Below are 25505 nucleotides of genomic sequence, written 5' to 3'. Positions count from 1 at the left end.
TAGACTCCGAGGCTGTGTTTATTTATGTCCGTGGAGTCATTTCTCAGGAATTTCTCCATTCGCTCTCCTCCTCCTCCTGGACTTGCTCGGGCAAAGGCTCTGGCTTCTCTCTGCCTTTACCAGCAAGCACTTGGACCAGCACAGAACCGCAGAGAGGTTCTAATGTAGGTCAAGTTGAAAGTGCTGCTTCTGGTTTATTGAATTGCAGCCTGTTTGATTATAGCAGAATTGGCTTGGGTTTAAAGTTTAAGCATTCCTCAGTAGCAGTAACTAAGCTGTGACATCCAAACCTGAATAACTAGCAGTGCTCATATACTGCATTCAGCTTTCTAGCCTGAACGAGTGGCTCCTAAGCTCCTGACCAAACTAAGCAGGACTAGATCCTAACATAGGAGCAGAATTAGGGATTAAATGGTCAGTGTTTGGTAAGAGGAGTCACAGCTCACCCAGAGCCCCTTTCACACAGTCACAGTAACCCTACACCTGGCACAGAAATAATGGTGATAAATCAAATCAAATCAAATCAAATTTATTTGTATAGCGCCTTTTACAACTGACGTTGTCACAAAGCAGCTTCACAGTTTCAAAACAGAACATTTAAATCAAAGCCCAATGCAAGCAAGCCGAAGGCGACAGTGGCAAAGAAAAACTCCCTCGAGGCTGGAGGAAGAAACCTTAGGAGGAACCAAGACTCACAAAGGGGACCCATCCTCCTCTGATCAAACTATAGTTTGAATTTTAAATGATCACCAATGAAGTGTCATTATGTTACATAATAATAATAAGGTGAGCAGCTGGTCTGGTCTGCAGGAGAATCCAGCAAACAATCTTCCATCAGTGGGCCACCATTCTTTCAGAAAACAGTAAAAGGGAAGCGGTTAGTTTAGTTGAGTGCAGCAGAGAATAAGAGTATGTGAATATTTTCTTTAGTGTAGTGAGGGATCTGACTGTAACAGACTGGGAGTAGGGAAACCAGAAGGAGCTCAGGCAAAGACATCCTTTCTTTCCAAGCAAGAGAAATTGTGAGCACATCATCCACGTTTACCCTGATTCTCCATGTCCATGAGTTCCTGAAACGACAACCTTAAACTAGACAGAGGTTAGTTGCCAAAGGCTAAACTGAACAAGTGTGTTTTGAGCCTAGACTTAGTGACTGTGTCTGCGTTCCGAACAATAGCTGGAAGATTGTTTCAGAGCTGAGGGGCTTTGTAGGAGAAGGCTCTCCCCCCCCCCCCCCCCCACTGAAGTCTTATGAATTCTGGCTACTAGTAAGAGGCTGGCGCCCTGAGATCTGAGTAATCTTGGTGGTTCATAGTGTGTGATGAGGTCTTGCAAGTATTCAGGGGCGAGACCATGTAAGGATTTATACGCAAGTAAAAGAATTTTGTAATCAATACGGAATTTAACTGGAAGCCAGTGAAGGGCCGATAATACTGGGCTGATATGATCAAATTTTCTAGTTTTAGTGAGGACCCTGGCTGCAGCATTTTGAATTAACTGGAGTTTACTCAAGTTTCTGCTGGAGCATCCTGATAAAAGTGCATTGCAATAATGTAATCTTGATGTAATAAAAGCGTGAACTAATTTTTCCGCATCTGGGAGGGATAAGGAATTTCTTAACTTAGCGAGGTTCCGAAGATGTAGGAAAGCTGTTCTTGTAATGTTACCTATATGCTGATCAAATGATAGATCTGAATCAATTATAACACCCAGATTTTTAGCTGATGAGCTCGGGAGAACAGGGAAGTCAAAATTATGTATTAAGTCTGATACCTTATTTATAGCAGGTTTTGGACCTAGAAGGAGAACCTCGGTTTTGTCGCTGTTTAGCAGAAGGAAATTGTATGACATCCAATGCTTCACTTCTTTAACACAGTCCTCCATTTTCTTTAGTGTAGGTTTTTCATCTGGTTTGGCTGATATGTATAACTGTGTGTCATCTGCATAACTGTGGAAGGTAATGCCATGCCTGCTAATAACTCTGCCCAGTGGCAGCATGTATAATATGAATAGTAAAGGTCCTAAAATGGAGCCTTGGGGAACTCCAAATCTCATTTTTGTATGAGTAGAAGAAACATTATTTACGTTTACAAACTCATAGCGATCTGTGAGGTAAGACTTAAACCATGATAAGGCTGTTCCTGTTATTCCAACCATGATTTTTAATCTTTCTAGCAGAATAGTATGATCAATTGTATCGAAAGCTGCACTGAGGTCTAGTAGAACTAGCATGGATACGCAGCCTCGATCAGAGGCGAGAAGAAGGTCGTTTGTTATCTTAACTAAAGCTGTTTCGGTGCTATGGTGTGGCCTAAAACCAGATTGAAATTTTTCATATATGTTATTCTTATGCAAGTATGACCTAAGTTGTTGGGCCACAACTTTTTCTAAGATCTTAGATATGAAGGGAAGGTTAGAGATGGGTCTGTAATTGGATAGTACACTAGGATCAAGATTCGTTTTTTTGATCAGGGGTTTAATAACTGCTAGTTTAAATGCTTTGGGTATGTGACCTAGTCTAAGGGACGAATTTATAATTGTTAAGATGGGATTGATTATGACTGGTAATACTTCTTTAAATAGTTTTGTTGGTATTGCATCAAGTGTGCAGGTCGTACAATTTGACGAGTAGATGATTTTCTCCAGTTCTAGCTGTGGTAGTGGGTCAAAGTCCTCTAGTCTTTCTTCTATGTTTTGTTCTATATCATCCACACCAGATGACAGACAGGCTGGATTTAGTAATATGGTATTTATTGTTTGTCTAATATTTTCAATCTTATTGATAAAAAAGTCCATAAAAGCATTGCTGGTGTGAATGGCTGGGATCTGTGGATCAGTAGCTGCCCGATTGTTTTTAAGTTTAGAGATTACATTAAAGAGTGCTCTAGGATTGTGTTTATTATTTTCAATCAGTGAGGACAGATGTGCTGAACGTGCATTGACGAGTGCCCTTCTATATTGGATAAGGCTGTCTTTCCAGGCAAAGTGAAATACTTCCAGTTTATTCGACCGCCATTTCCGCTCTAATTTCCTTACGGTTTGTTTTAGGGTGAGTGTTTCTTCATTATACCAGGGAGCGAGTTTTTTCTGTTGTAGCTTTTTACGCTTAAGCAGTGCTACACTATCTAAAGTTGATCGAAGAGTGTTATCTAAGTAGTCCGTTAGTCTGTCCAGCTCCAGTGGGTCTGCTGGACTACTGACTGAGGTCAATAAATCAGTGATGTTTTCAGTAAATTTAGGGGCTGTAGATGGGGTTAGTGAGCGCTTTATATAGTAATGTGGGCATGTACATTTTTTTAATATCTAAACTCAGTTCATATGAAATTAGGTAGTGGTCTGAGACCGTGGAAGACTGAGGGAGAATAATTACATTTTTTATGTTCATGCCCAGGGTCAAAACCAAGTCTAGTGTGTGATTACAATAATGAGTAGGACCTGATACATTTTGTGTGAAACCAACAGAATCTATGATTGATGTGAACGCCTTTTTTAGGGGATCATCACTTTTCTCAAAATGAATGTTAAAGTCTCCTACAATTATTAACTTATCACATGACACTGCTAAATTAGCAGCTAGTTCACCAAATTCTTTTATAAATTCTGAATAGGGCCCTGGTGGTCTATAAATGTTTAATAAGGAGATAGTGTTCTTATTTGTGGCGGGGTTAATTATGTTAGTGTACATAATTTCAAAGGAAGTACAGTTGTAACCATGTTTTTGGTTAATAATTAAATTATTTTTGTAAATTATACATAATCCACCCCCTTTGCCTGTCAGTCTGGGGCTGTGTACATATTTATAGCCTGTAGGAGTGGCTTGATTTAGTGCTAAATATTCATCATTTCTGACCCAATTTCACTAAGGCATAAAACATCAAGTTTCTGATCCATTATTTCATGTATAATGACTGCTTTAGAGTTAAGTGCTCTTATATTGAGTAGGCCAATCTTTAGGTCTGTGGGGATGATACTACCCTCTGTTTCTGATGGTTTAATAGTGATTAGGTTATTGGGGCACGCTGTTTGATATTTTCTGGGTTTAAGTTTGATTCGGTGGACAGACACAGTCTTGATACTGTAACAAATTTTTTTATTTCTTAAAGCAAGCTTTGTAGATATACCCTTACTATGGGCAAACAAATGGCCATTATCTGTAAGTGTATCCTTAAAATCACTTACCTGTTCGCTGTGTAATCTACTTGCCTGGTTTGTGCTGGTGGGTGGGGTTAGTCAAGCCTGGCGAAGAACATCCTCGATGTTCCCAGAGAGAACTGCAGAACCTAGACGACTAGGGTGAAGCCCATCCCGGCGGTAGAGGGCAGGACGTTCCCGAAAACACTCCCAGTGGTCGACGTAGTCCATGCCGACAGTGCCACACCAAACCCGGAGCCAGGAGTGGAGTGCGAAGAGCCTGCTGTACGCCTCACATCCTCGTCTGTAGGTGGGTAGGGGGCCGGAGACGACGATCCTGGCGTCCGTCTTCTTCCGAGCGGTATCCAGAAGCGAACGGTAGTGCTCCTTCAGGACCTCGCTGCGGCGGGCGGAAGTGTCGTTCGTCCCCACGTGGAGAACGACGGTGCCGAGATCCTCACGCTGCCGCAGCACCGAGGGAAGTCGCCTGGCAACATCCAGGACACGAGCACCTGGAAGACAGGACACAGTAGCGTTACTCTTTGTGCCTGAGACTCTTAAATGTCTGACTATAGAGTCGACGATGATAAGAATACCACCCTGTTTAGTTCTCGGTGCAGGTGAGGGCCAGGAGCTGAGCACCTCAAACCGGTTAGTAGAGGTGAAGACTGGCTGCGGTAGAGGGGGAGACGACCTCGGCTTCCCACGCTGACGCTCCCAGCTCGGGGCTGGAGTGAAGATGGCCGTCCTGGGGAGCCGTCGCCACGGAAGAGCTGGCGTGCCAACGGCCGCGTAGGAGGCATCGCGGGCGGCCTCGAGCCTCGTCTTCTCCCGCTGGAGCTCCGCCTGCTTCTCCAGGAGACGCTGAATTCGGCGGCCCAACTGTTCGAGCTCCGTACTGAGCCTGGAAAGAGATTGCTCCTCCGCGGTCGCCATAATCAGGAGAGAAGGAGTTATTAATTGAGAGAAGTTATTAATATGAAAACAACAATAATAAAATGGTAGTGGTATTTAACAGTGCACAACTAATAAGGATAAGTTAACAAGGTATTAACAGTAAAGTAAAGACTTTAAGTAAAGAGCTTAGGAACAGTACTAAACCGCAGCAAGCAAACAAACTGAGCGTGCGAACTGTCAGCCGGAAATGACGACACCAATCGTCACCAATCGTCACCTCCACGATAAACAACATATACATCAGTATTTGATCGTAAATGATGATTTGACAGTAAATTATGTTATTGTTGTTTTTAAGACCACTGTGTGCTGCTGATGTAATGATGTAATATTTAATGCAGTTTCACACCTTTTCAAAGAGTAATCAGCTTTTAGCAATACTGTAATTAAGCACATTCAGAAGTTGGAATTGGGCTATAAAAGATGTTTAAATATTGTCGCTGTCTGATTTAAAACGCGCATCTCCAATATTTTAGCATTTATTTTCTCACCCTCCCCACTTTTTCCCTCATGTTAAATGTGATATATATATATATATATATATATCAATGAACAATGAAAAGCTGAAAAATCCCAGGCTGCTAGACCACCATCAAAACCACATATCTCCCACTCTCCCATTTTCATTGGCACTGTCTGAGTGTCCACGCTAAAGTTAACGACTGATCTCATGTTTGCTCATGTGAAATATTAGAGCAGTTTGACTATAATTAATCACAATAATGGTTAAATAATCTGATGTGGATCTTGTTTAGTGATGACACTCTGCTTTTGCTGAAACATGGATTGACAGCGGTGTTGTACGTGAATACGCTGCAGGACTGTGGTCACACGGAAGTAGACATAGTTCATTGGAGTCCACTAAAAGAAATCTGTTTGTGTCAGTATTTACTGTCTACAATAGACACAAGCCCATTTTACATATGAAACCTTTGAACATGCTCCCAATAAATATATTTTTAAATTTCTGAGCTGTACTCTGTATAAATGGTGTTATCTTCGGTTTATTTTTACTGTGACCCTCGGTCTTTTCCTGCTCCTGAGGAGTTCGCTTTTTGGAGATGTGTTTTAATCAGACAGCAACAATATCCATAACAAACATAACATAAATAAAATAAACATAAATAAAACCTCTGTTTTTAAACAAAGCCACACAATGGCTCCAGAGCAGAGAACAGAACAGAACAGAGCAAGTGGCTGAAACACTGGAGACGTTTATTCACAGTGGATAACACTGAGGACAGCAACTGTGTGATTAAATCTATAAATTATGAATGTTTTGAGTTTCCCCACTGTGGGACTAATAAAGGATTCTTATGTAATTATTGTGACTTTAATTCATTCAGAGCAGTAATATTTGACCTGGACATTCCCTGGACTTTATCCTGCCCCTGGTGCACAGTCCGGGGTATGTCCGAGTGACCCCTGTGTGAACAGAGCTGGGAATGTTCCGAAGTATCATGCTGAATCTCCTGTGCAGGCTCCACCTCTTGCCTGAGCTGCATGCTGTAAGGCTCCGCCCCCTGCACAAGCAACTTACAGCACAGGCTCCGCCCCCTGCCAGAACATTTCCAGCTTGGTGCTGTGTGAAAGGACCACTCCAGAAAACGCCCAGACCCGATTTCATATGCGAAAACGGTTTGACTCCCAAGGCTTCCAAGATTCCAACAGCCTCCTGATGATAAAGCAGCTCCTAGATGTGTTATTGTCCCTTTGCATGTCATTCTGTTCATGGAACATCTTAGAGAAGTAGCCATTTGGACTCGATTCACCTGAGTTAATGCTTTATAATTTTAAAAGTTTGATGTGCAGTCAGAGGCAGTAATCAGGTTGATTTTAACTCGGGTGAGGTGCAGATTTACTGTGGGGGTCGGAGGGTCTCCACAGGGTCCGAGGCTGCTGGTTGGCCGTGAAGGAGCTGTGCTGTGGGGAAAATGTTCTCTGGTTTCTCTGTAACTGTGTACATGAGGTGCAGTCATGTGTCTGCAACCTGAGCAGAATGACGCTCGTGAACACGGCTATTTCCGGCAGAGGAATTCTGGGTATGTGGTGGACGGAGAAAGTGCGGAAAGCCTGCAGTGGTCAGATGTAAGATGATCCGTGGACGGGAATTTCAAGTAAACACAGCTTACGTAAGTGTGTTTATACAGGGTTTAATCTGGGGCTGCGGCACAGCTCTCGAAGGGAAACGTTTCTAACGTCAGAGCTGCAGCCAAGTGAGGAATCGAGTTCACTTCCAGTCTGTGACTGATACTAACCTTCTCTGAAACTTAGTCAGGACTAGCGTTGCTGACGTGATCACGGTTTTCAGTTTTGTTCAAATGTAGAAAAAGGTTCAAAAAACACTGAATAAGAAATGAGCAGCACTATGTACTTATTTCTGTAAAGTTAAAAATGGCCCAAAATGAACAGAAAACGGCACTCGTTTTTCTGTTTGCCTCCTGTGCAGCTTTAAAAGTGGAGTGAGATTAATCTGAACTTTACAAGAGAAGGAACAAACTTGGACTATCAGTGGAAACCAATGTATAAAGATTGTGTTTGGAGTAATTATGGAGTGTTTCTACATTAAATATTCAGTGTGAAGAACAGCTGCTGTGTTCAAATGATGCAGTAACTACACACACGCACACACAGGGTTTTCACTGGACAGAAACGATAGATTCCTCTAGATTAATAGTTATTGATCCTAATTTGAGTATTTGCATGTGTTACTCTGGATTAAGTTATGGATCCTTATTGGATTGTGTGTTCCAGGCTGGGGGGAGTCGTACGGTGGTCCTCAGAAGATGGACAGCTCTTCATGGGGAGATCCTGTGGATAACGGGACTGCGGCCTGGGGCCAGCCGGCTGAGAGCAGTAACAGCTGGGAGGACCCGGGGCGGGAGAGTAACACCTGGAACAGCGCCACCATCAGTCAGCACAAAAACGGTCAGTCACTCAACAGGGTCACCTGTGGGTAACTACAGCAGGGAAGCAGAGGGTAGCGTCAGGTAGTGAAGGGGAGGGGAAGGTAGCGTCGGGTAGTAGAGGATAGGGTAGCGTCAGGTAGTGGAGGAGAGGGGAAGGTAGCGTCAGGTAGTAGAGGATAGGGTAGTGGAGGGGAGGGTAGCGTCGGGTAGTGAAGGGGAGGGAAGGGGAGGGGAGGGTAGCGTCAGGTAGTGAAGGGGAGGGGAAGGTAGCGTCAGGTAGTGAAGGGGAGGGTAGCGTCAGGTAGTGGAGGGGAGGGTAGCGTCAGGTAGTGAAGGGGAGGGGAGGGTAGCGTCAGGTAGTGAAGGGGAGGAGAGGGTAGCGTCGGGTAGTGAAGGGGAGGGGAGGGTAGCGTCGGGTAGTGAAGGGGAGGAGAGGGTAGCGTCAGGTAGTGAAGGGGGGGGGTAGCGTCAGGTAGTGGAGGGCAGCGTCATTTAGAGAAGGGGAGGGGAGAGGAGGGTAGTGAAGGGAAGGGGAGGGGAGTGTAGTAGAGGGCAGGGTAGTGTCAGGTAGGGTAGTGTCAGGTAGTGAAGTGGAGGGTAGTGAGGTGGATTGTAGTGTACTGTAGCGTAGGGTGTGCCACTGAGGTCAGGAACACCATGCGGTACCTGAGAGTCTCTGCAGCTGTAACAGGACTAAACTCTTCTAATATCGCGGCCAATGTGAATGTTTTTCAGGAGGTCAGGACTGGGTTGGAGACGAGGGGACGGTGTCCGGCGTGTCTCGCTGGGAGGGTGAGGACGAGGTGGAGATCGGGATGTGGAACAATAACACCTCGCAGGAAATGAACCAGACCGGAAACTGGTCCTACATGAAGAAGATACCTCCCAAGGTGAGTCTGACTCGTCTTAGCCAGGTTTATTTATCCTCAGCTGAACTCGGGATGGAGGCTGCAACCGTGGGCAAGAGTTCCAGATTTACTCACAGCTGCTATGTGCAGACGCAGGGAGCCGTTTGTCAGTGTTAGAGCAGTAAACTGAATTCTGTTTCTCCAGATGAATAAAGGCCCTGGAAAGCAGGACGACCCCTGGATGAACCAGTTTGTGAAGCAGTTTAACAGCATGAACTTCACTGTGAGTCCACTCTTTCTCCTCGTCTTTCAAACTTCATCTTCTTAAAGCTGTTTGTGTCAGACCTAGATCAGGAGTCTTCTAACCCCACCTGCACATCAGCTGCCTGAAAATTATGTCCGTTCATTGGTCAGAAACCACTTAATGAAGTGTATTACAATGCTTCAGTGTGTGAAATAAGATAAAAAGAAAATAAAGTAGTGTTTAATGAAAGTAATAGAGCTCATTGTAAACTGCTCACTCATCTTGTTCGGAGGTCAGTGTCATTTTCACAGCAGCATGGCTGTATTCTTCAGGAGTGAGTGTGTTGATGTTTGTGTGATGTTTTACAGAGAGACTCAACTGAGGACTCCATGAAGAGCAGTAAGATGGACATGTCTGCAGGTAACATCATCTGAAACTCTCTTCTTTATCAGGCAGCTTTTAGAAGGCATTGTTCATTGATTGTTTGAGTTCCACCTCAAATCCCGCTGAGAGTTTGTGTTTGTCAAGAAACTAGAACAGTGTTGGTAAATGGAACCAGACGTCATCCTCTAAAACCTCCTCGCAATGTGATGTTTTGTCAGCATACACGGTTAACAGATAAGATCCTGACTGGAGCTGTGTATCAAATCTCTCCGTTTCCTATGTAGTGCACTGCAGGACTGCAGCACAGTTAGTGTGCGATGTGTTTAAGGAATTTGGGAATCAGTTGTGTGCACTGTTCCACACTGGACAGGGCTGTGTTTAGAGAATATGCCAAGACTTAACTTGGTGTATGAACTGGCCATTTAAAAATAAATAAATAAATAAATAAAAAATAAAATAAAAAAAAAAAGAAAGGGAAAAAAAAGGTGGAGTTCATCAGGGATGATATTCTTTGGGAGTAATCTCTGCTGTTACTCTTGTGTTCCTGTTTCACATCAAAAACCTATTCTAATATTGAAACCCGTGAAAGTTCAGGTGGTGTTCCTGATTATTAATTAGTTATTAATGTATTAGTTCTTTACATGGAGAATGTCATTTCTCCGCAGGGATGATGGGGGATAAGAGGATGGATGTGGACAAACACATTTTGAATGTTGGAGATTTTGGAAAGAGCTCTTCTCGTCATCAGCTCCACAAAGATTCTTCGCTGGAACGTGGCTCCTACATGGAGAAGGTCAGTAAACACACACCTTTCTCCTTCCTGGACACACTGTTGCTTGCTAACACTGCTCTAGCATCACTTGCTGGATATACCACTCCACCTGCTTTTATTTCCTCAGTCTCTTCCTCTGGAGACTGATCTGGAGCTAAACTTTCAGAGCTGCGTCAGTCTCGAACCTTCTGCACCACATTAACTCTTTCTGACGGATGGGCTCTGCTCCATCATAATCCTGTCTCAAATCCAGAGCAGAAATTTATGAAGCCCTAGTTCAGGGAGAAAGTGTCCAGTTCTTGTCCTGGACATCCTGTAGTGGGTCAGGAGGGGTGTGTGTGGTGTCTCAAGTTTGCTTTGTTAGTTGGAACTGGAACTAAAGGGTTAACCTCCTACATTCCTTAGAGCTGGAGTTCTAAACCTTTGGGGCACAACTGTTCTGACACCAGTGTGAACGGATCACGCTCCTAAACTGAGCCCCACGCCCAGCAGGACAATGCTTCAGGAGCTGAGCAGCAGGCGAGATCTGTCTGTTTCACACACAGCATTTCATTTTTCAATTGAAGGAATGTGAGATGACACCTGTCTCACCACACCGCCCTCTGCTTTATTCCACATGAGCTCTGTGTTAAATTAATGCTTCTTTCACTCTAAGCGCAGGTTTCTGAGTCTCTCACGAACACAGGTCTCCAAAGAGAACGAGACTAGCGCAGACAAAATGAATTTACTAACAATATACAACTGATAAAGAACTAAAAAAGAAGCCTCTTGTGTTTTCTTTTCTCATAACTGAGAAACAGGAGCCTGGATTAAGAAGTTTCATATGGTTTTCATTTCTCAATATATTTACCAAATGAAAAAGCTTTGACCAGGGTCTCCACGTCCTGTACGCCTCAAAACGAGTTCGCGGATCATTCTCAGCACTGCATTGACGTAAATCACATGAATTCAGATCTGACCATTCACACAGGATTAGATCTCAATACACACATGAAAGTGGCCCAAATCTGATTTTAAAAATTCAGATTCAGAGTGATTTGTGATGTTCACACACCACACGTCTGTGTCACATCCAAAGAAGCAGATCGGATTTGGGCCACTTTCACCTGCAGTGTGAACGCTGCCATAGAGAGGTTTGTTGCCTGAATGAAGTGCTGGGGTGGAAGAGTGTGGTGAGTAGTACATAATGAATTTCAAATAGAGAGCAGTAAAACTTCAAAATGTTTCGGAAACACTCTAAAATGAGACCGGGAAATTAGAGAGAAATTGCTGTAAGAGTAAAAAAACACACAGGACAGTGACCTAAAATCCAGCTCTTAAACACATTTTCATAATCTGATGTAAATGCACGCCGTATTAAACTGTATAGTCACTGATAACTGATAACTGTTTACTGAAATACCCAGTTTCTTTATCTGCTCTGCTTAAATTTGAGCTGCATCTAGTGGCCCGCATGTGCATCAGTATCTGCTTCATGGGGTGTGTCCTGAAAAATGCCCTGTGTACTTCATGTAGGTAATAGTGAGTAATGGGCCTTTTCAAACACACCTATGATATCAGCGCCCTCTGTAGCCTACCCCCCGTCTGCTGCTCTGCTCCTCACAGCAGGTTCTGCTAACAGCCTTCTCTTTGTCTGTCTCTCTTGCTTTCTTTGTCATCTTCTCATCTCTCTTGATTTTTTCGTCGTCTTCTCATCTTTGTCTGTCTCTCTGTCTCCATGTGCTTGGCCTGTGCTTCAGTTCTCTTCCTCTGATTGCTCAGTTTCTGAAGAAACTCCAAACACACACAGCTTCAGCTTTCCCTCTACCTCCCTCCACCCTCAGTGCCTTGGGTCCAGCCCAGGGTCCAGCTCTTCCTCCTCCTCCATTGCTGCCCGGCAGGTGAGTCCCAGGACAGCCCCCCCCTTCCACCGGCCGCCTTCTCATGCTTAAACATGCACAGAGACACGAGGAGTGTAAAACAGATAAGAACATGCAAGTAGTGCTTTTATAATGTCCCTGAAAAGGTGAGCTTTAAGAGTTCAGATGAGAACAGTGTCAGTGTGAGACGACTCTCATCAAAAGCCTGTATCTGTTGATCATGTGTTTGTTTGTTTACAGAATGTGAACATGTTCGGGGGCGGCGCTAATGCAGCACAGAGCCGTAACGTCCAGCAGCCTCCAGCACAAACGCTGAACTCCGCTCAATCCAATCTCCGCAACCAAGTGCCTCCTCCACTGCTCCACTCTCAGGTAAAAACACCTGGAACCATAGAGTGCACCCCAGCTGACCAGTTAACTAACACACATCATCCTGGACCTGCACTCCCAGGGTCCTCTGGAGCTACAGGGCCTCATCAGAAGTCATTTTGCACAGTCTGTATTTGTATTTATACACTCACTACTTACAGCTAGTCGTCCTCTAGTCCTCCATCAGTGGACACAGTGAAACAGAGGGGATTGTGCGTATGCCCTTTTGTCTACTTACACATTGTTCCTCTTTGTCTCTAGGTCCCACCGTCCCTGTTGAAGTATCCTCCCGGTAATGGTGGTCTCAGCCCACTGTTTGGACCCCAGCAGGTGGCCATGCTCAATCAACTTTCACAGCTAAACCAGCTCTCCCAGCTCAACCAGCTCAGTCAGCTCCAGGTACTGCTCACTGCTTCTGCTCCTGGTTTGGAGTGTGCGTAAAGGTTCATGTTACAGGTTACATGCTAAATTATGACCTGTCTGTGTTGACATGTCTCACGTCTCTGAGACCAGACGTTAGCGTCTGGTTTAGTAGAGAACGTATCTCACTCTGCTTCTTTTTTTTTTTTTTTGTTTTTTTCTTTCTTGGCAGCGTCTCCTCATTCAGCAGAAAGCTCAGAGTCAGAGAGCGATGCCTGGGAGTGGACGCCAGGTCCAGGAGCAGCAGGTCAGTGGATACACTTAGCTCTGTCTTGTGTTTACATCATTGTTAACTTTCTCAGTACCCACAGTGAACAGACGGGGTTAATTCCTCTTTGTACAGCAGTGCTCAGACCTGGACTGTGCCCCTAGTGGTGGGGTGAAGGAATTGCAGGGGTGCTGGTCGATTAGAGAAGGATAGGTCTCCTTGGTTCCTCCCAAGGTTTCTTCCTCAGCTCTGAGGGGTGTTTTTCCTTGCTGCTCTGGCCTCGCTCTGGCCTCGCTCTCCTGGGGATTTTTATATTCTTTACATTTTTACATTTCATGTCTGCACTTTGTCTTCACTGGATTCTGTGAAGCTGTCTTATGGCATTATCAGTTGTAAAAAGTGCTATATACAAATAAATTTGGTTTGATGATTTACAGGTGAGAGCCAGTCTTTATTTTCCACTGCCTCAGTGACACTGGTTTATTTTATTTTGTAAGAGTCGGGGGAACATGAAGCATGGTGGAGTTTGGGGGCTGTTGGACCCTGCTGTTCACACAAAGCAGGATTTCTCAGTTAAACCAGATAACTTAAGCCTGAAATCAAGCCTGTCCATTAGAACAAAGCTGAGAGATCCCTGTTGGACACTCCTCAGTTTGGGCTTAAGTTATCTGACGAAGTGAGAAATCCTGCTTTATGGCGCACCCCCATGGATGAGGACAGAAGCCTTCAGAGCAGGAGTGTATTCTGAGCAGGAAAGAAGCGGCACTCTTATTGTCAACTGCTGCTTTTATTGTGAAGGGTGGGCCATTTATATGGATACACCTTAATAAAATGGGAATGGTCTGTGATATTAACTTCCTGTTTGTGGCACATTAGTATATGGGTGGGGGGGAAACTTTTCAAGATGGGTGGTGACCATTTTGTAGTCGGCCATTTTGGATCCAACTTTTGTTTTTTCAATGGGAAGAGGGACATGTGACACATCAAACTTATTGGGAATTTCACAAGAAAAACAATGATGTGCTTTAACGTAACTTTATTCTTTCATGAGTTATTTACAGGTTTCTGACCACTTATAAAATGTGTTCAAAGTGCTGCCCATTGTGTTGGATTGTCATTGCAACCCTCTTCTCCAACTCTTCACACATGGATAGAAATAGAGCAGGAGAAATGCTAGCTCAGGCTTCCAGTATTCGTAGTTTCAGTTGCTGTCCAGCTCGTATCTTCACAGCATAGGCAATTGCCTTCAGATGACCCCAAAGATAAAAGTCTAAGGGGGTCAGATTGGGAGACCTTGGGGGCCATTCAACTGGCCCACGGTGACCAATCCACTTTCTAGAATACTGTTCATCTAGGAATGCTTGGACCTGACATCTATTCATTGATGAAGAATGGCCCCACTATTTTTGTACCCCATATACCACGCCATACCATCAAGATGTCCCCCTTCCCATATACTAATGTGCCACAAACAGGAAGTTAATATCACCAACCATTCCCATTTTATTAAGGTGTATCCATATAAATGGCCCACCCTGTAGTTTTTTTATCTGTTACACAATAAATGTCCTGGTCCTGGATAAAGCCTCAGCTGGACGCAGTGAACAGAACTGGGTCTGACTTCACTCCTTCACGTGTTTGTTTCCAGTCTCGAGGTGTGGGTCTGTCTCCAGTGGTCTCGTCTCCTCGGCCCCTGGACCCGTCCTTACTCAAACAGAACCCAGCTCTGCAGCAGCCGGGCCTGAAGTCGTACATGGAAAACTTCATCCCCCCTGGCGCCACAGAACCGCACAAAGAACACAGTTCCCTCAGCCCTTTCAACAACTTCCCTTTAGGTAGGACCCATCCCCACACCCCAGCTACGCCCCCCACCCCAGCCCTTTGTCGTCCTGTTAACCCTCTCCCTCTTTTCTCTCTCTAGGCTTGAACTCTAATCTGAATGTAAACAGTCTGGATATCGGAGGTGTGGGCTTTAAAGAGCCTCAGTCCCGGCTGAAGAAGTGGACTGCGATGGACATTTCCGTTAACTCGCCACTCGATCAAAATCCCAGCAAACCTGGTGAGTGTCGGAACAAAACCTCGTATTTCCAGTTTTCTCACAATAACATAGTAAGTTCCTGATGAACAAGTCTCAATCTGAATCAAAACCCAAATTCAGAACTAAGTTTGACCCAAAATCCTGCAACTATAAATGCAGTAGCTGACGTTTAGATAAACACACATCCACCATCACCTTAAATAGTGCATCAGTCATATTCTGACACCTCTGCTTTTTAATAGAACCCTCTGTTCCACATTAAATGATGCCGCAGGCACAGACTGCTTGTGTGAAAGTTGACGTGTTCTCACTGTTTTCCAGGTGCTATGTCCTCTGCTCTGAGGCTGGAAGACTCCCCGTTTGGTCCGTATGATTTTATGAACGCCAGCAGCTCTCCCCTCAGCCCCCCCGGCTCTGTGGGGGACGGTTGGCCCAGCCGTGCCAAATCGCCTCATGGATCCACCAATGTCAACTGGCCGCCAGGTGAGCAGTGTCCCAGGGTCGTTTAACGCCTGGGTTCCTCTGGGAAGTAGGTAGCTGTATATACAGCTACAGGACTGAGGAATAAATTACTGTAACAGAAATGTCACTGGGTCCTCAGACACCCCTCTGTAGTAGAGAGAAAACACACACACACCCTGAGCTGTGAGCATCCAGCCACAGCACCACCCCGATGTCTTAAGGCTTTAATCCCTCATTGATCTTAAAGTGGACATGAATCTCACCAACGCACGCACTGTGAAAGAAGACCCCAGTTATAAAACACGGGATAAAATTAGCTGTTCTGACTCTGCTCTGCTTCTGACGTCAAGTGCAGAGACTTTAGAATGGCACGGCCCCCTGTCTGAGTCTGTCCAATCACACCACTGGACCTGCGTTTGTGAGAGCACTGAGACGAGGTTAAACACGGCAGCACTGAGTAAAAATAGAGAAAACGAAGAAGAAAGAAATCTGAGCTAAAAACTGGAGATAATGCTCCTCGTTCCTCACCACTGTGGGGTCGGGGTGAACAGCGAGCGGCTCATTTTCATTTAAAGGAACAGTTGCTGAAAATGGCTGTTCTGAACAGGGCTGTTTAGATACTGCTGTGGGGCTTGATACAATCGTACTCATATTTAAAGTGTGTGTGTGTGTGTGTTTGTAGAGTTCCGTCCTGGTGAGCCGTGGAAGGGTTACCCGAACATTGACCCTGAAACGGACCCGTTTGTCACTCCTGGAAGTGTGATCAATAATCTGTCCATCAACACTGTCCGGGACATGGAGACCCTCAGGGACAGGAACAGTGGTACACAGCGCTCAAATACATCTCTCTATTACCCCCTTCCTTCTGGGTCTCTACTGTCAGCCTCCTCTTTTTTCTTTATTCTTACCCTCCTTCTCATTCTCCTTCTCCTCCTCCACCTCATTCTCCTTCTCGACTTCTTTTCCTCTTCCTCCACCTCATTCTCTTCTTTCACCTCCTGCTCTTTTTCCTCCTACTTCTTTCTTTTCCTGTTTTTTATTGGAACATAATTGTGGCTAAAACGTTAAATGTGCACTTTGAATCTGAATCTTCTTCAGAGATAATTTACTGTTTTATGTTGTTTCTGTAACGTGTATCTGGCACGAGACAAAGAACTACTTCACCCCTGAATGAACCAAAGATCTGTAGGAGTGACCATGTTAAATATGGGTACATCCAGGCCTCTAGGGGTCAGTTTCCTAACCTGGAGGATCAGTATGGGTGGAGGAAATGACGCAGAGCGGCGGTCTCAGCCCACTGTTAGTCCAGTGTTAGTGAAAGCAGTGGAGGTGCGGTTGTAATGTCCAGTTTAAATGGTGGATGATATTGTTTGTGAAGAAATGATTCTAACCTGTTTGTTTGTTGTTCTCCAGGGCCATCCTCATCACTGAACACCACGCTGCCTTCCAATAGTGCCTGGACATCCATTCGTGCCTCCAACCACAGCAGTTCCCTCAGCAGTACAGCACAAAGCACTTCAGGTGCAGCACATTCTCCGTATTCTGTCCCATGTTTAGTTCACTGATACAGCGTCGGTCAGTGCATGGTCAGCAGTTACCCCTTCCACATGGTGGGGGCTAGGGACCTGACCCCCCTCTGTTCATATCATCAGACATGTCTGACTTATCTGTAAAAATATGGAAAAAATATTAATGCTGTATTTGCATATATTTTAGCTTAGTTTTATTTTTGTTCTTAACCAGTTTGTCTCCTTGGCTGCTCTGCTGATTTAATCGGAGCCAATTGGACACAAGCTCCCGATTTAGGACCCGTCCACCGGCTCCTCTCTTAATACCCAGCAGAGCCAATCAGACACAAGCTCCTGATTTAGGAACCACATACCATCTCCTTCCATAATGCCCAGTGGATTGTGAACTATAACGATACAGATTGATCAAACCCTTGTGTTAATGGATTATATAGTGCGTGCAACAATGTGGGAACTGGTTTTTGATTGGCCTTGATTGACCTGTGTGTTTTTGTGTGTGGTTTTCTCACAGTCAGAAACAGTGACTCTAAGTGGTCTCCTGGATCCATGGCTAACTCGTCACTAGCTCACGAGCTGTGGAAGGTTCCCCTGCCATCTAAAGGAGTTTCTGTTCCATCCCGTCCACCTCCGGGTCTCACAGGCCAGAAACAGCCTTCATCCTCCTCGTCATCCTCCTGGGAGAATGGGGGCCTTAGACTTGGAACTTGGGGTAAGCGCGCACACACACACATTAAGCTGCTTTGTGCTGTCTGGCCCTCTGTGGCTGAGCTGTTGGCCTAATGTTTATGGACTGGGGCAGCTCTAGCAGACGGCAGTGTGCCTTTTTTTAGATTCATTTCTGAATGTGTTTGTCTGGACTGTGAATGTTTTCTTCTTAGGCTCCAGCTGGGGAGACAGCAGCTCAGGGAGAACCACTTGGCTCGTTCTCAAAAATCTCACGCCTCAGGTAACCACACGCCATGTCACTTCAGTGAAGTTTAGAACCACTTTGTGTCGATTTTATTCCTGTAGCTTTCCGCTCTTTAAATAACCCCCCCCCTGCCTGGCTGTCCCATGTGTGTGTTGGGGCTGATGTCTGTTATCTTGTCTCTGTTTTAGATCGATGGCTCCACTCTGCGGACTCTGTGCATGCAGCACGGTCCTCTGATAACATTCCACCTTAACCTTCCGCACGGGAACGCCGTCGTCTGCTACAGCTCCAAGGAGGAGGCCGTCAAGGCCCAGAAGTCTCTGCACATGTGAGTTACCAGCGTTTTACCCCAAAGTCATCCTGTGTTTTCACAGGCACTGTGCACACAGCCCACACTCACTGACCTCTCACTCATCTACACACGGCCAGCTTCACCTGCGCACACCTCCTCACACATAGCAACCATCTAACAACATGTAGCAGCCAACTGAAATAACACAGTAACTACTTAGCAACACATGGCAACACTGGGGATTTCTAAAGCAACTGTACATTTCTAGACATATTTGTCTCTGTCTCCCCCTGCAGGTGTGTTTTGGGGAACACTACTATTCTGGCTGATTTTGCCAGTGAAGAGGAAATAAACCGTTTCTTTGCACAAGGTCAGTCTCTGGCCTCTTCAAGCTGGCAGTCTCTTGGCCCTTCGTCTCAGAACCGGATTGGAACCACAGAGGGTTCTCACAGCTTCCAGAACCGAATGGGAAACAGTGAGGGTTCTCACGGCTTCCAGAACCGAGCAGAGCCGGGTCATTGGGGCGGAGACCTGCCCGGATCGTCTCTCTGGACTCATGGCTACTCTGGCCTGTGGGGCAGCTCGGGAACCAGCGACGGACCCCAGATCGGTTCCAGCTCTATCGGGTCTTTCCTCTCAGCCGGCACAGCTGAGACCATGTAGAACATGCGCTTGCGCGCATACACACACACACACACACACACACACACACACACCCCTCCAGAACCAACAACGGTGCTCAGATCAGCAGCTCCAGTCTGATTGGGTCTTTATTCTCAAAAGAGTCTGTTTAGAACGAACACACACACACCCCTCCAGAACCAACAATGGTGCTCAGATCAGCAGCTCCGGTCTAATTGGGTCTTTATTCTCAAAAGAGTCTGTTTAACACACACACACACACACACACACACACACACACAGATAAAAAAGAGAAAAACTCAGAAAAAATGTAAACTAAAATCTAAACTAAAAAAAAAATCCCCAGAAATAAACCTGTGACCTCAGCGTGGAGAGTTAATCATAATCATACGAGTATATGACTATATTCTATGAGAAAAACAAATCTAATGGCACTAGTTGGACTTTTTCACTTACGAAAACAAAAAAATAACATAAGAAAAAAGGCGTAAGACGGGGTCACCCTGTGGAAATGAGTTACTTCTGTTTTCTCTGCACATAAGTCCACTTTGTTTGTTTTTAGCCCAAAAAAAACATATCAGTTGGAATACTTGAATCATTGCAAGGCCAATACTTCTTATAATGTGAACGGATGTATTTAAAAACCCACCTCCAGGTGGAGCTCCTGGTGAGAGAGGAATAATCAGCTGTGTGTCGGGGTTGGGTTTCTGCATCATGTTGATCTGAATTCCACTTTTGTTTGTTTGCGTTTGCTGACGATGTCGGAGCTTCTCTTCCTCGTGACTTTTGTTTTAACTTTGCACTGAATGTGGTTGTTCTCAGTCTAATCTGCAATACGGAGGGAGCGAACCGTTCCAGTGTAGATGTTTACTCAAGGACACTTCTTCTTAAAGTTAAAAACACAACAAAAACCCAAGTGTGCGCTCTACTATGCCTTGACGTACGCCTACGTTCTCTGTGAGGTGGAGGAGTCTGAGACGAGTTCTAGATGCTGACCTAGGAGTATGAGTATGATGGGGATATTACAGAACTAAGTATTGCACCAATTATTCTTATTATTTTATGTTTTAAAACTAAAGAGTTTAGCGTTTCTGCAGTCGTCTATTAAAAAATAAAAACTGTAGCCACAGCTGTGACTTGCAAACCCGGTCTGCGAAACCAGGGGGAACAGCACTTTCAGACAGGCTTTCGGTCCTTTTTCTCTTTTGTTTTGGGTTTCATTTTGTCGTTTGTTTGTGTTTGTTTGTTGGAGGTGTGCCCTCTTGTTTACAGACTTTTTTGAGGGGGAAAGAAAAGGTGTGGTCATTCTTCCTTCATTTTAAATGAAAAATGCTGAAATAAAATGCACAAAAAACAAAAGCTTAAAAAAAACTTAAAAAAAAATTAAATAAAATAAAAGTTAAAAATGAAATAAAAAGCCTAAAAATAAATAAAAATAAGAGTTAACCCTCTCGAGGATGAAGACAAAGCGGTCTATCTCTGGGAAATCTGATCAGTGTTCGGCCATGGCTCTGGTTATTTTTAGTTTATTCCTCGTCTGCTAAAAAATTGAGAAGTAAAAATAACCAGCATGGTTCTCAGGAAATAAAGCCAGTTTCCCTCGCTCCCTCCCTCGTTCCCTCCCTTCACACAAACTCCCTCATTTGTAGGAAAGAGAATCCAACTTCTAGCACTGAAACCACTTATCGCTCTGTAAGTCTTTCTGCCAAATAACTGCTTTAAGCTGGAGACGTTCCGTGCCGCGTCTGATGCTGTTTTTATTACAGAGTGGGTTTGGATTTTGCTGAATCACTATATTATTCATTATTAATATTACTATGATGAGGCTTATGGCCTTCGAGTGGCTCAGTGTTGGTTTCCGCTCGTGGGTGAAACTGTTTGAGGAGAGAAAAGCAGAGATCTGTAAAACTATGCACCGTGAAGCTGCGGCTCACAGAAACCGCTTTTTCTTCCTGGAAAACAAACCTTTTTACCTTTTGACCTGTTTGTTGTTGTTTTGTTTTCAGAAATAATCGCGAGTAGACCTTATTCTGAATCTTTACATTGCCAGAGATGGTGTTAAACACAATCCTTCTGTTGTTGTTGTTGTTGTTTTGGGGTTTGTTTTTAAACAGAAGTAAAGAGTCGTCCACATTTCATTCATTGCCTTGGATTCAGAATAATAATGTGTCCGAAGATGCAAACGAGTCAAGTGGCTTTTTAACTGTTTACAAATAGAAAATGATTGTAACGTGTACAGTAACTTTTTTTGCTGAAGTTCATTACAATATTAAATCTGTTTTTATTTTTCTTGGCTGCTTACAAAAGACTCCCCCCATTTTCTCATTTCTTGTTTTATTTCTTCTGCCTCTTCTCTCATTCCTTCTCTCCACCTTCTGCCTCCTCCTCCCCTCCCCCTCTCCTCTGGGCTCTGCTTTCACACGTCAGGTTCGTTAGTGTCTCGGGTGGAGGTGAATGTAAATCTCATGCTGTGTTCAAACGGAGCTGATCTGGTGTAGTCAGAGAGAGAGGGTGGAGTGGGTTCAGAGCACAGCATGAAGACATGGACCCTAAAGGATGATGTTGTTGTTGTTGTTGTTGTTGGGGGGGGGGGAAATGTTGAAGCGCTCTGAAGCTGATGTAAGTATTAGCCTGGTGCCAGTATTTGAATCATTTACGTAACTGCTTTACCAAAAAATCCTTTAATCAGAAACATTCTGAGCTTAATTCCACGTGTGTGTGTGTGTGTGTGTGTGTGAGAGAGAGAGAAAGACAGACAGTGAGAGAGAGAACCTAAAGTGAAAGCCTTGGAGTTCATGTACTGATTTAAACAGATTTAGCTTTGGTTTGAGACACTCATATTTCTTTTTTTTTTTTTCTTTTCTTTTTTTTTTTTTTCTTCTTCTTCTTCCTGTCTCACTCTTTCCTCGTCTACATTAAGCTCACTGCAGGAAACCCTTACACATGACGAGAGTGCTGTGATTATTTTTATTACTACTCAGTTTCTCCCTCAGATCTGTCCAGTGGGAGTTTCTCTTTAATGTGGTGTTGTGTGTGTATGTGTGTGTGTGTGATCTAATACAGCGCTTTGGCCAAAAACGTATTTTAACGCAGGTACGTGAACTATCCGCACCATTTTGGATGTAAACAATTGCACTGAAGGTGTTTTGTTTCACACTGCTATTACGGCACACAGCTAGAGCTCAAATAAACACTGTTGACCGTCACCATCTAGAGGTGATGCTCAAAAACCTCAACTAAATAAACATTGCTCAGAACCAGATTCTGGAAATGTGAACACAACACGACCCCACTTATTGCTGCCTTCTGAAGGTGTTCTTAATCACTGCACCATTGGCCTCTAAAGGTGTGAACACATCGCTGAGCACCACCCCCTAAAGGTGTTAAGTGTCAAACACTGCCCTCTGCTGGCCTATGATGTTGCAATAAGTTTTTCTTTTAGAATAAACAGAGGTGATGCGCCCAGTTCTCTTTCCATTTACACATCTACAAGAGTCACGGCTTTGACTGCAATCTGAGTGTTAGAGCGAGGGGGCGCTGTAGAGACCGTCAAGGCTAGTTAAGCTATCTTGTACTGTACGTTTTAATTTTCCTCACCTGTTTATTCCAGTAGAACGACTGAAGTAGCTCACTACGCAACACTCGCCCACGTGTAGTTGTACTTTTCCTGTTTACACATGCTCTGATCTGTCCTGCAGCGCCCCCTTGAATACAGAGTATTGTTCGGTTTGCGGCACCTAATCCGGACGCTAACTCTTTGCTTACTTGCGTTAAATTCGTGTTTTGGCCTTTTCCCAGCTTTAAAGCGAGACTGGTTCTAGCTGCTCGTTTCCTTTTTCTCCGCTTTGCGTCTGAATCGATTGAAAGCGAAGTGGGGGCCATCGCCAGGGGACTTCCACTTTTAGTGTTTTTATGGTAGCTTTTATTTTGATAATTTTGTGTGTTTTGACCTGATTGTTCTCTTAAAGCTGTTGTGCGCGTGGAGGCCGTCAGTAAAGTGTCTTTGTGAACTCATTGTCATGCCAAATCCAGAGGGGCGGGGTCAGAAAGGGACAATTAATAGTTTTTCTTTTCTTAGTAAAACCTGGACAATGTTAACGCTTAATGCCTGCTGTTACAATTTTAATTACATTTTTTTTTGGGGGGGGGGCGAATTAACAAGCAATGTACAATCCCCATTTTTAAGGCCAGGTGAAAGTGGAGGGAAAAACAAACCCAAACTTGGCCTGACATTCTGACACTTTTGTATTTTTTCAAAATTGATCCTGTGAGAATATTTAGCCGCGTCTTTTAATGGTTCCTACTGTCGAACAATGTGCTAAAGGCAATTGACTGAAACTGTGAGTATCGCTTTCCTGTCCTTAACGTATTATTACAGAATTAATAACTAAAAAAGCTTTAGAAAACCAGCACAAAGAGACGAGCGAGAAATCTTCCACCGGAGGAAAACTCTTAGAACGTCTATGCAGTGAAGGGTGAAGCTTCCATGTCTGTGTTTGCATAATAAAAGTCCTCATCTAGCTTCAGTGGCGGGATTTTAAAAATGAAAAAAAAAATAAAAAATACGATTCCTAAAATGTGCCATGACTGAAATATTAATCAATATCTCGTTTTTCTCTTTTCTTCAAATGAAATAAGTGGGCCAGTTGTAGCAGACGGAGCATTATTATTCTAACGTTATTTTATTATTATTATTATTATTCTACAGGTTTTAGCTTTTCACAAACACTCCTCGGAGAAGAGAGCTGTGAAAGGGCCGAGACCCGTCTCCGCTCCCGAGTTTGATTTGCATCTGGTTTTATGCACACGCTGCTTCGGTCGACTGTTTGAAAAACGATTGATTGGGAAATAATCATCAGTAGGTTTTTAGTGTAAAAGAGCAGGGGGGCTCTCTGCGTCTTCTTGGGGGGGGGGGGGGAGTGGTCTCAGAGCTGTATCTTTGAGGAACTGCACTTTCCGAAGGACAATCCTTGTTAGTAAAGGTGATGGCGAGCCATGCGGCTGTTTAGTGGAGTGATGAAAGCTAGGTTTCCTCTTGTGTAGTGATGAATGTTTCCTCTGATCCTGTTTTCTTATTATTTCTCTCTGTTGCTTGGTTTTTGATCTTTAAGAGCTATATTCTGAAACGTAGACTAGTTTTAGGTCTTTTATTTTGGCTGTAATCGTAGACTGATAACTGTTTGTAAACGTTCTGTTCTTCAGAACAAAGCTGTATAACTCGGGTACAACCCTCAATAAAAGTCTAACAGTGACCAGCCGTGTGTCCAGCTCTTCACTCTAAAACTTCTGTTGAGTCAGAAATTATAAGATCTGTTTTATTACAGAATAGTCTGTTTTTTTTAAAAACTGCAAATGAATGAAACCACTTCAAACATCGTTTCAAAGTTGTTTTCAAAGTTCAGACTAAAACTGGAGCTCGCTCCACACTCCTCAGACAGACAGCAACCCACTCAGGAGGAGGACACCCCGGACCCCGAGACCCTGCACTTCCCCTTCAGTGAGAGCTTGGTGAATCTGGTAAGTCACTCAGGACACAGATGATCTCAGACCTGCTCCCTGTGGACTTTACAGAATCCCTTGCTTCACACACAGCTGAACCACCTTATAAACTCATTACATTTACAGTATTTAATAGACTTATTTAGAGAGACTCAAATTGCTCAGTGTTTAGACTGTGTGTGTGTGTCCTCGCTTGTACAAATAGGTTAGAGTGTAAACTCCTGCTGAGCTCGGACACGGCCAGGGCCAATGCTGATAGAGAAAGAACTCAAGGTGGCACAAGTGCAATACACAGCATCTACATTTAACAGTGAGTCTGTTACAGTGTGGACCTGGGTCAGTGCTCACTTAATGTGCAAGTATTTGTCATTGTACAACGAAATGTGTCATCTGCATTTAACCCCTCTGTGTCAGTGAACACACACACACACACTAGTGCACTAGGGGCCGTGAACACACACCCAAAGCACTGGGTGCTATCCCCTGCGCCCGGTAGTGTTTGGGGGTTCAGTGCCTTGCTCAAGGGCACTTAAGCCATGGATGTTCCTACTGGTCCTGGGGCTCAAACCAGCAACTTCCTGCTACCAAGCCCCATCTCTATTAGGCCACGGCTGCTCCAAGTTGGTCAAAGACGTACAGGTGCTCAGTCTGCAGTTAACTGCAACCCCTTCCTGAGTTTTAGAGCAGGGAGCACATGACTACGTCCAGCTCAGTGGTGCTCCAGGATCGAGCTGCTCTAAAGAATTCACCCCTGAAAGAAAAAAAAGCGGTAACTGGGAAATGGGACAGAGCTCATCCCTTTCAAATATGATGTTGATCCTGAAAAGCTTAGCCAATCAGAACGCTCGCTGTGAGAAGCAGGTATTTGGACCAATGTGGAGATGATGGCTCCCGGAGGAGAGGAGGAGGACCATTAGGAAGAAGCAGTAGATTTAAGAGATTTAGGGAGCACCCTGTATTTCCTTTATGAGACAGGGCACGTGAAATGTTGCATTAACACTAACAGCATTTGAGAAACAGTACGCTCACTCT

General features: G+C 44.4%; 1 protein-coding gene across 2 annotated transcripts in view; it reads left to right on the top strand.

Moving 5' to 3' along the window:
- Positions 1-23100, top strand: part of LOC136665301 (trinucleotide repeat-containing gene 6A protein-like) — a 28830-nt gene extending 5730 nt beyond the window's left edge. For both annotated transcript variants that reach the window (XM_066642867.1, XM_066642866.1), the window contains 17 exons: positions 7843-8016; positions 8733-8887; positions 9051-9128; positions 9458-9509; positions 10139-10266; positions 12345-12476; positions 12735-12872; positions 13066-13140; positions 14750-14936; positions 15023-15160; positions 15461-15622; positions 16284-16424; positions 17015-17122; positions 17642-17839; positions 18009-18076; positions 18229-18368; positions 18629-23100. In XM_066642867.1, the coding sequence (XP_066498964.1) occupies positions 7843-8016; positions 8733-8887; positions 9051-9128; positions 9458-9509; positions 10139-10266; positions 12345-12476; positions 12735-12872; positions 13066-13140; positions 14750-14936; positions 15023-15160; positions 15461-15622; positions 16284-16424; positions 17015-17122; positions 17642-17839; positions 18009-18076; positions 18229-18368; positions 18629-18995 (2441 nt within the window). In that variant the 3' untranslated portion in view covers positions 18996-23100. The remainder of the gene's footprint in view (positions 1-7842; positions 8017-8732; positions 8888-9050; positions 9129-9457; positions 9510-10138; positions 10267-12344; positions 12477-12734; positions 12873-13065; positions 13141-14749; positions 14937-15022; positions 15161-15460; positions 15623-16283; positions 16425-17014; positions 17123-17641; positions 17840-18008; positions 18077-18228; positions 18369-18628) is intronic.
- Positions 23101-25505: the final 2405 nt, after the last annotated feature.

The sequence above is a fragment of the Hoplias malabaricus genome, chromosome 13, assembly GCF_029633855.1.
Source record: "Hoplias malabaricus isolate fHopMal1 chromosome 13, fHopMal1.hap1, whole genome shotgun sequence".
Classification (NCBI taxonomy): Eukaryota; Metazoa; Chordata; class Actinopteri; order Characiformes; family Erythrinidae; genus Hoplias; species Hoplias malabaricus.
The sequence above is the reverse complement of the archived record's forward strand: the minus strand, read 5'-3'. Positions and strand labels throughout refer to the sequence as shown.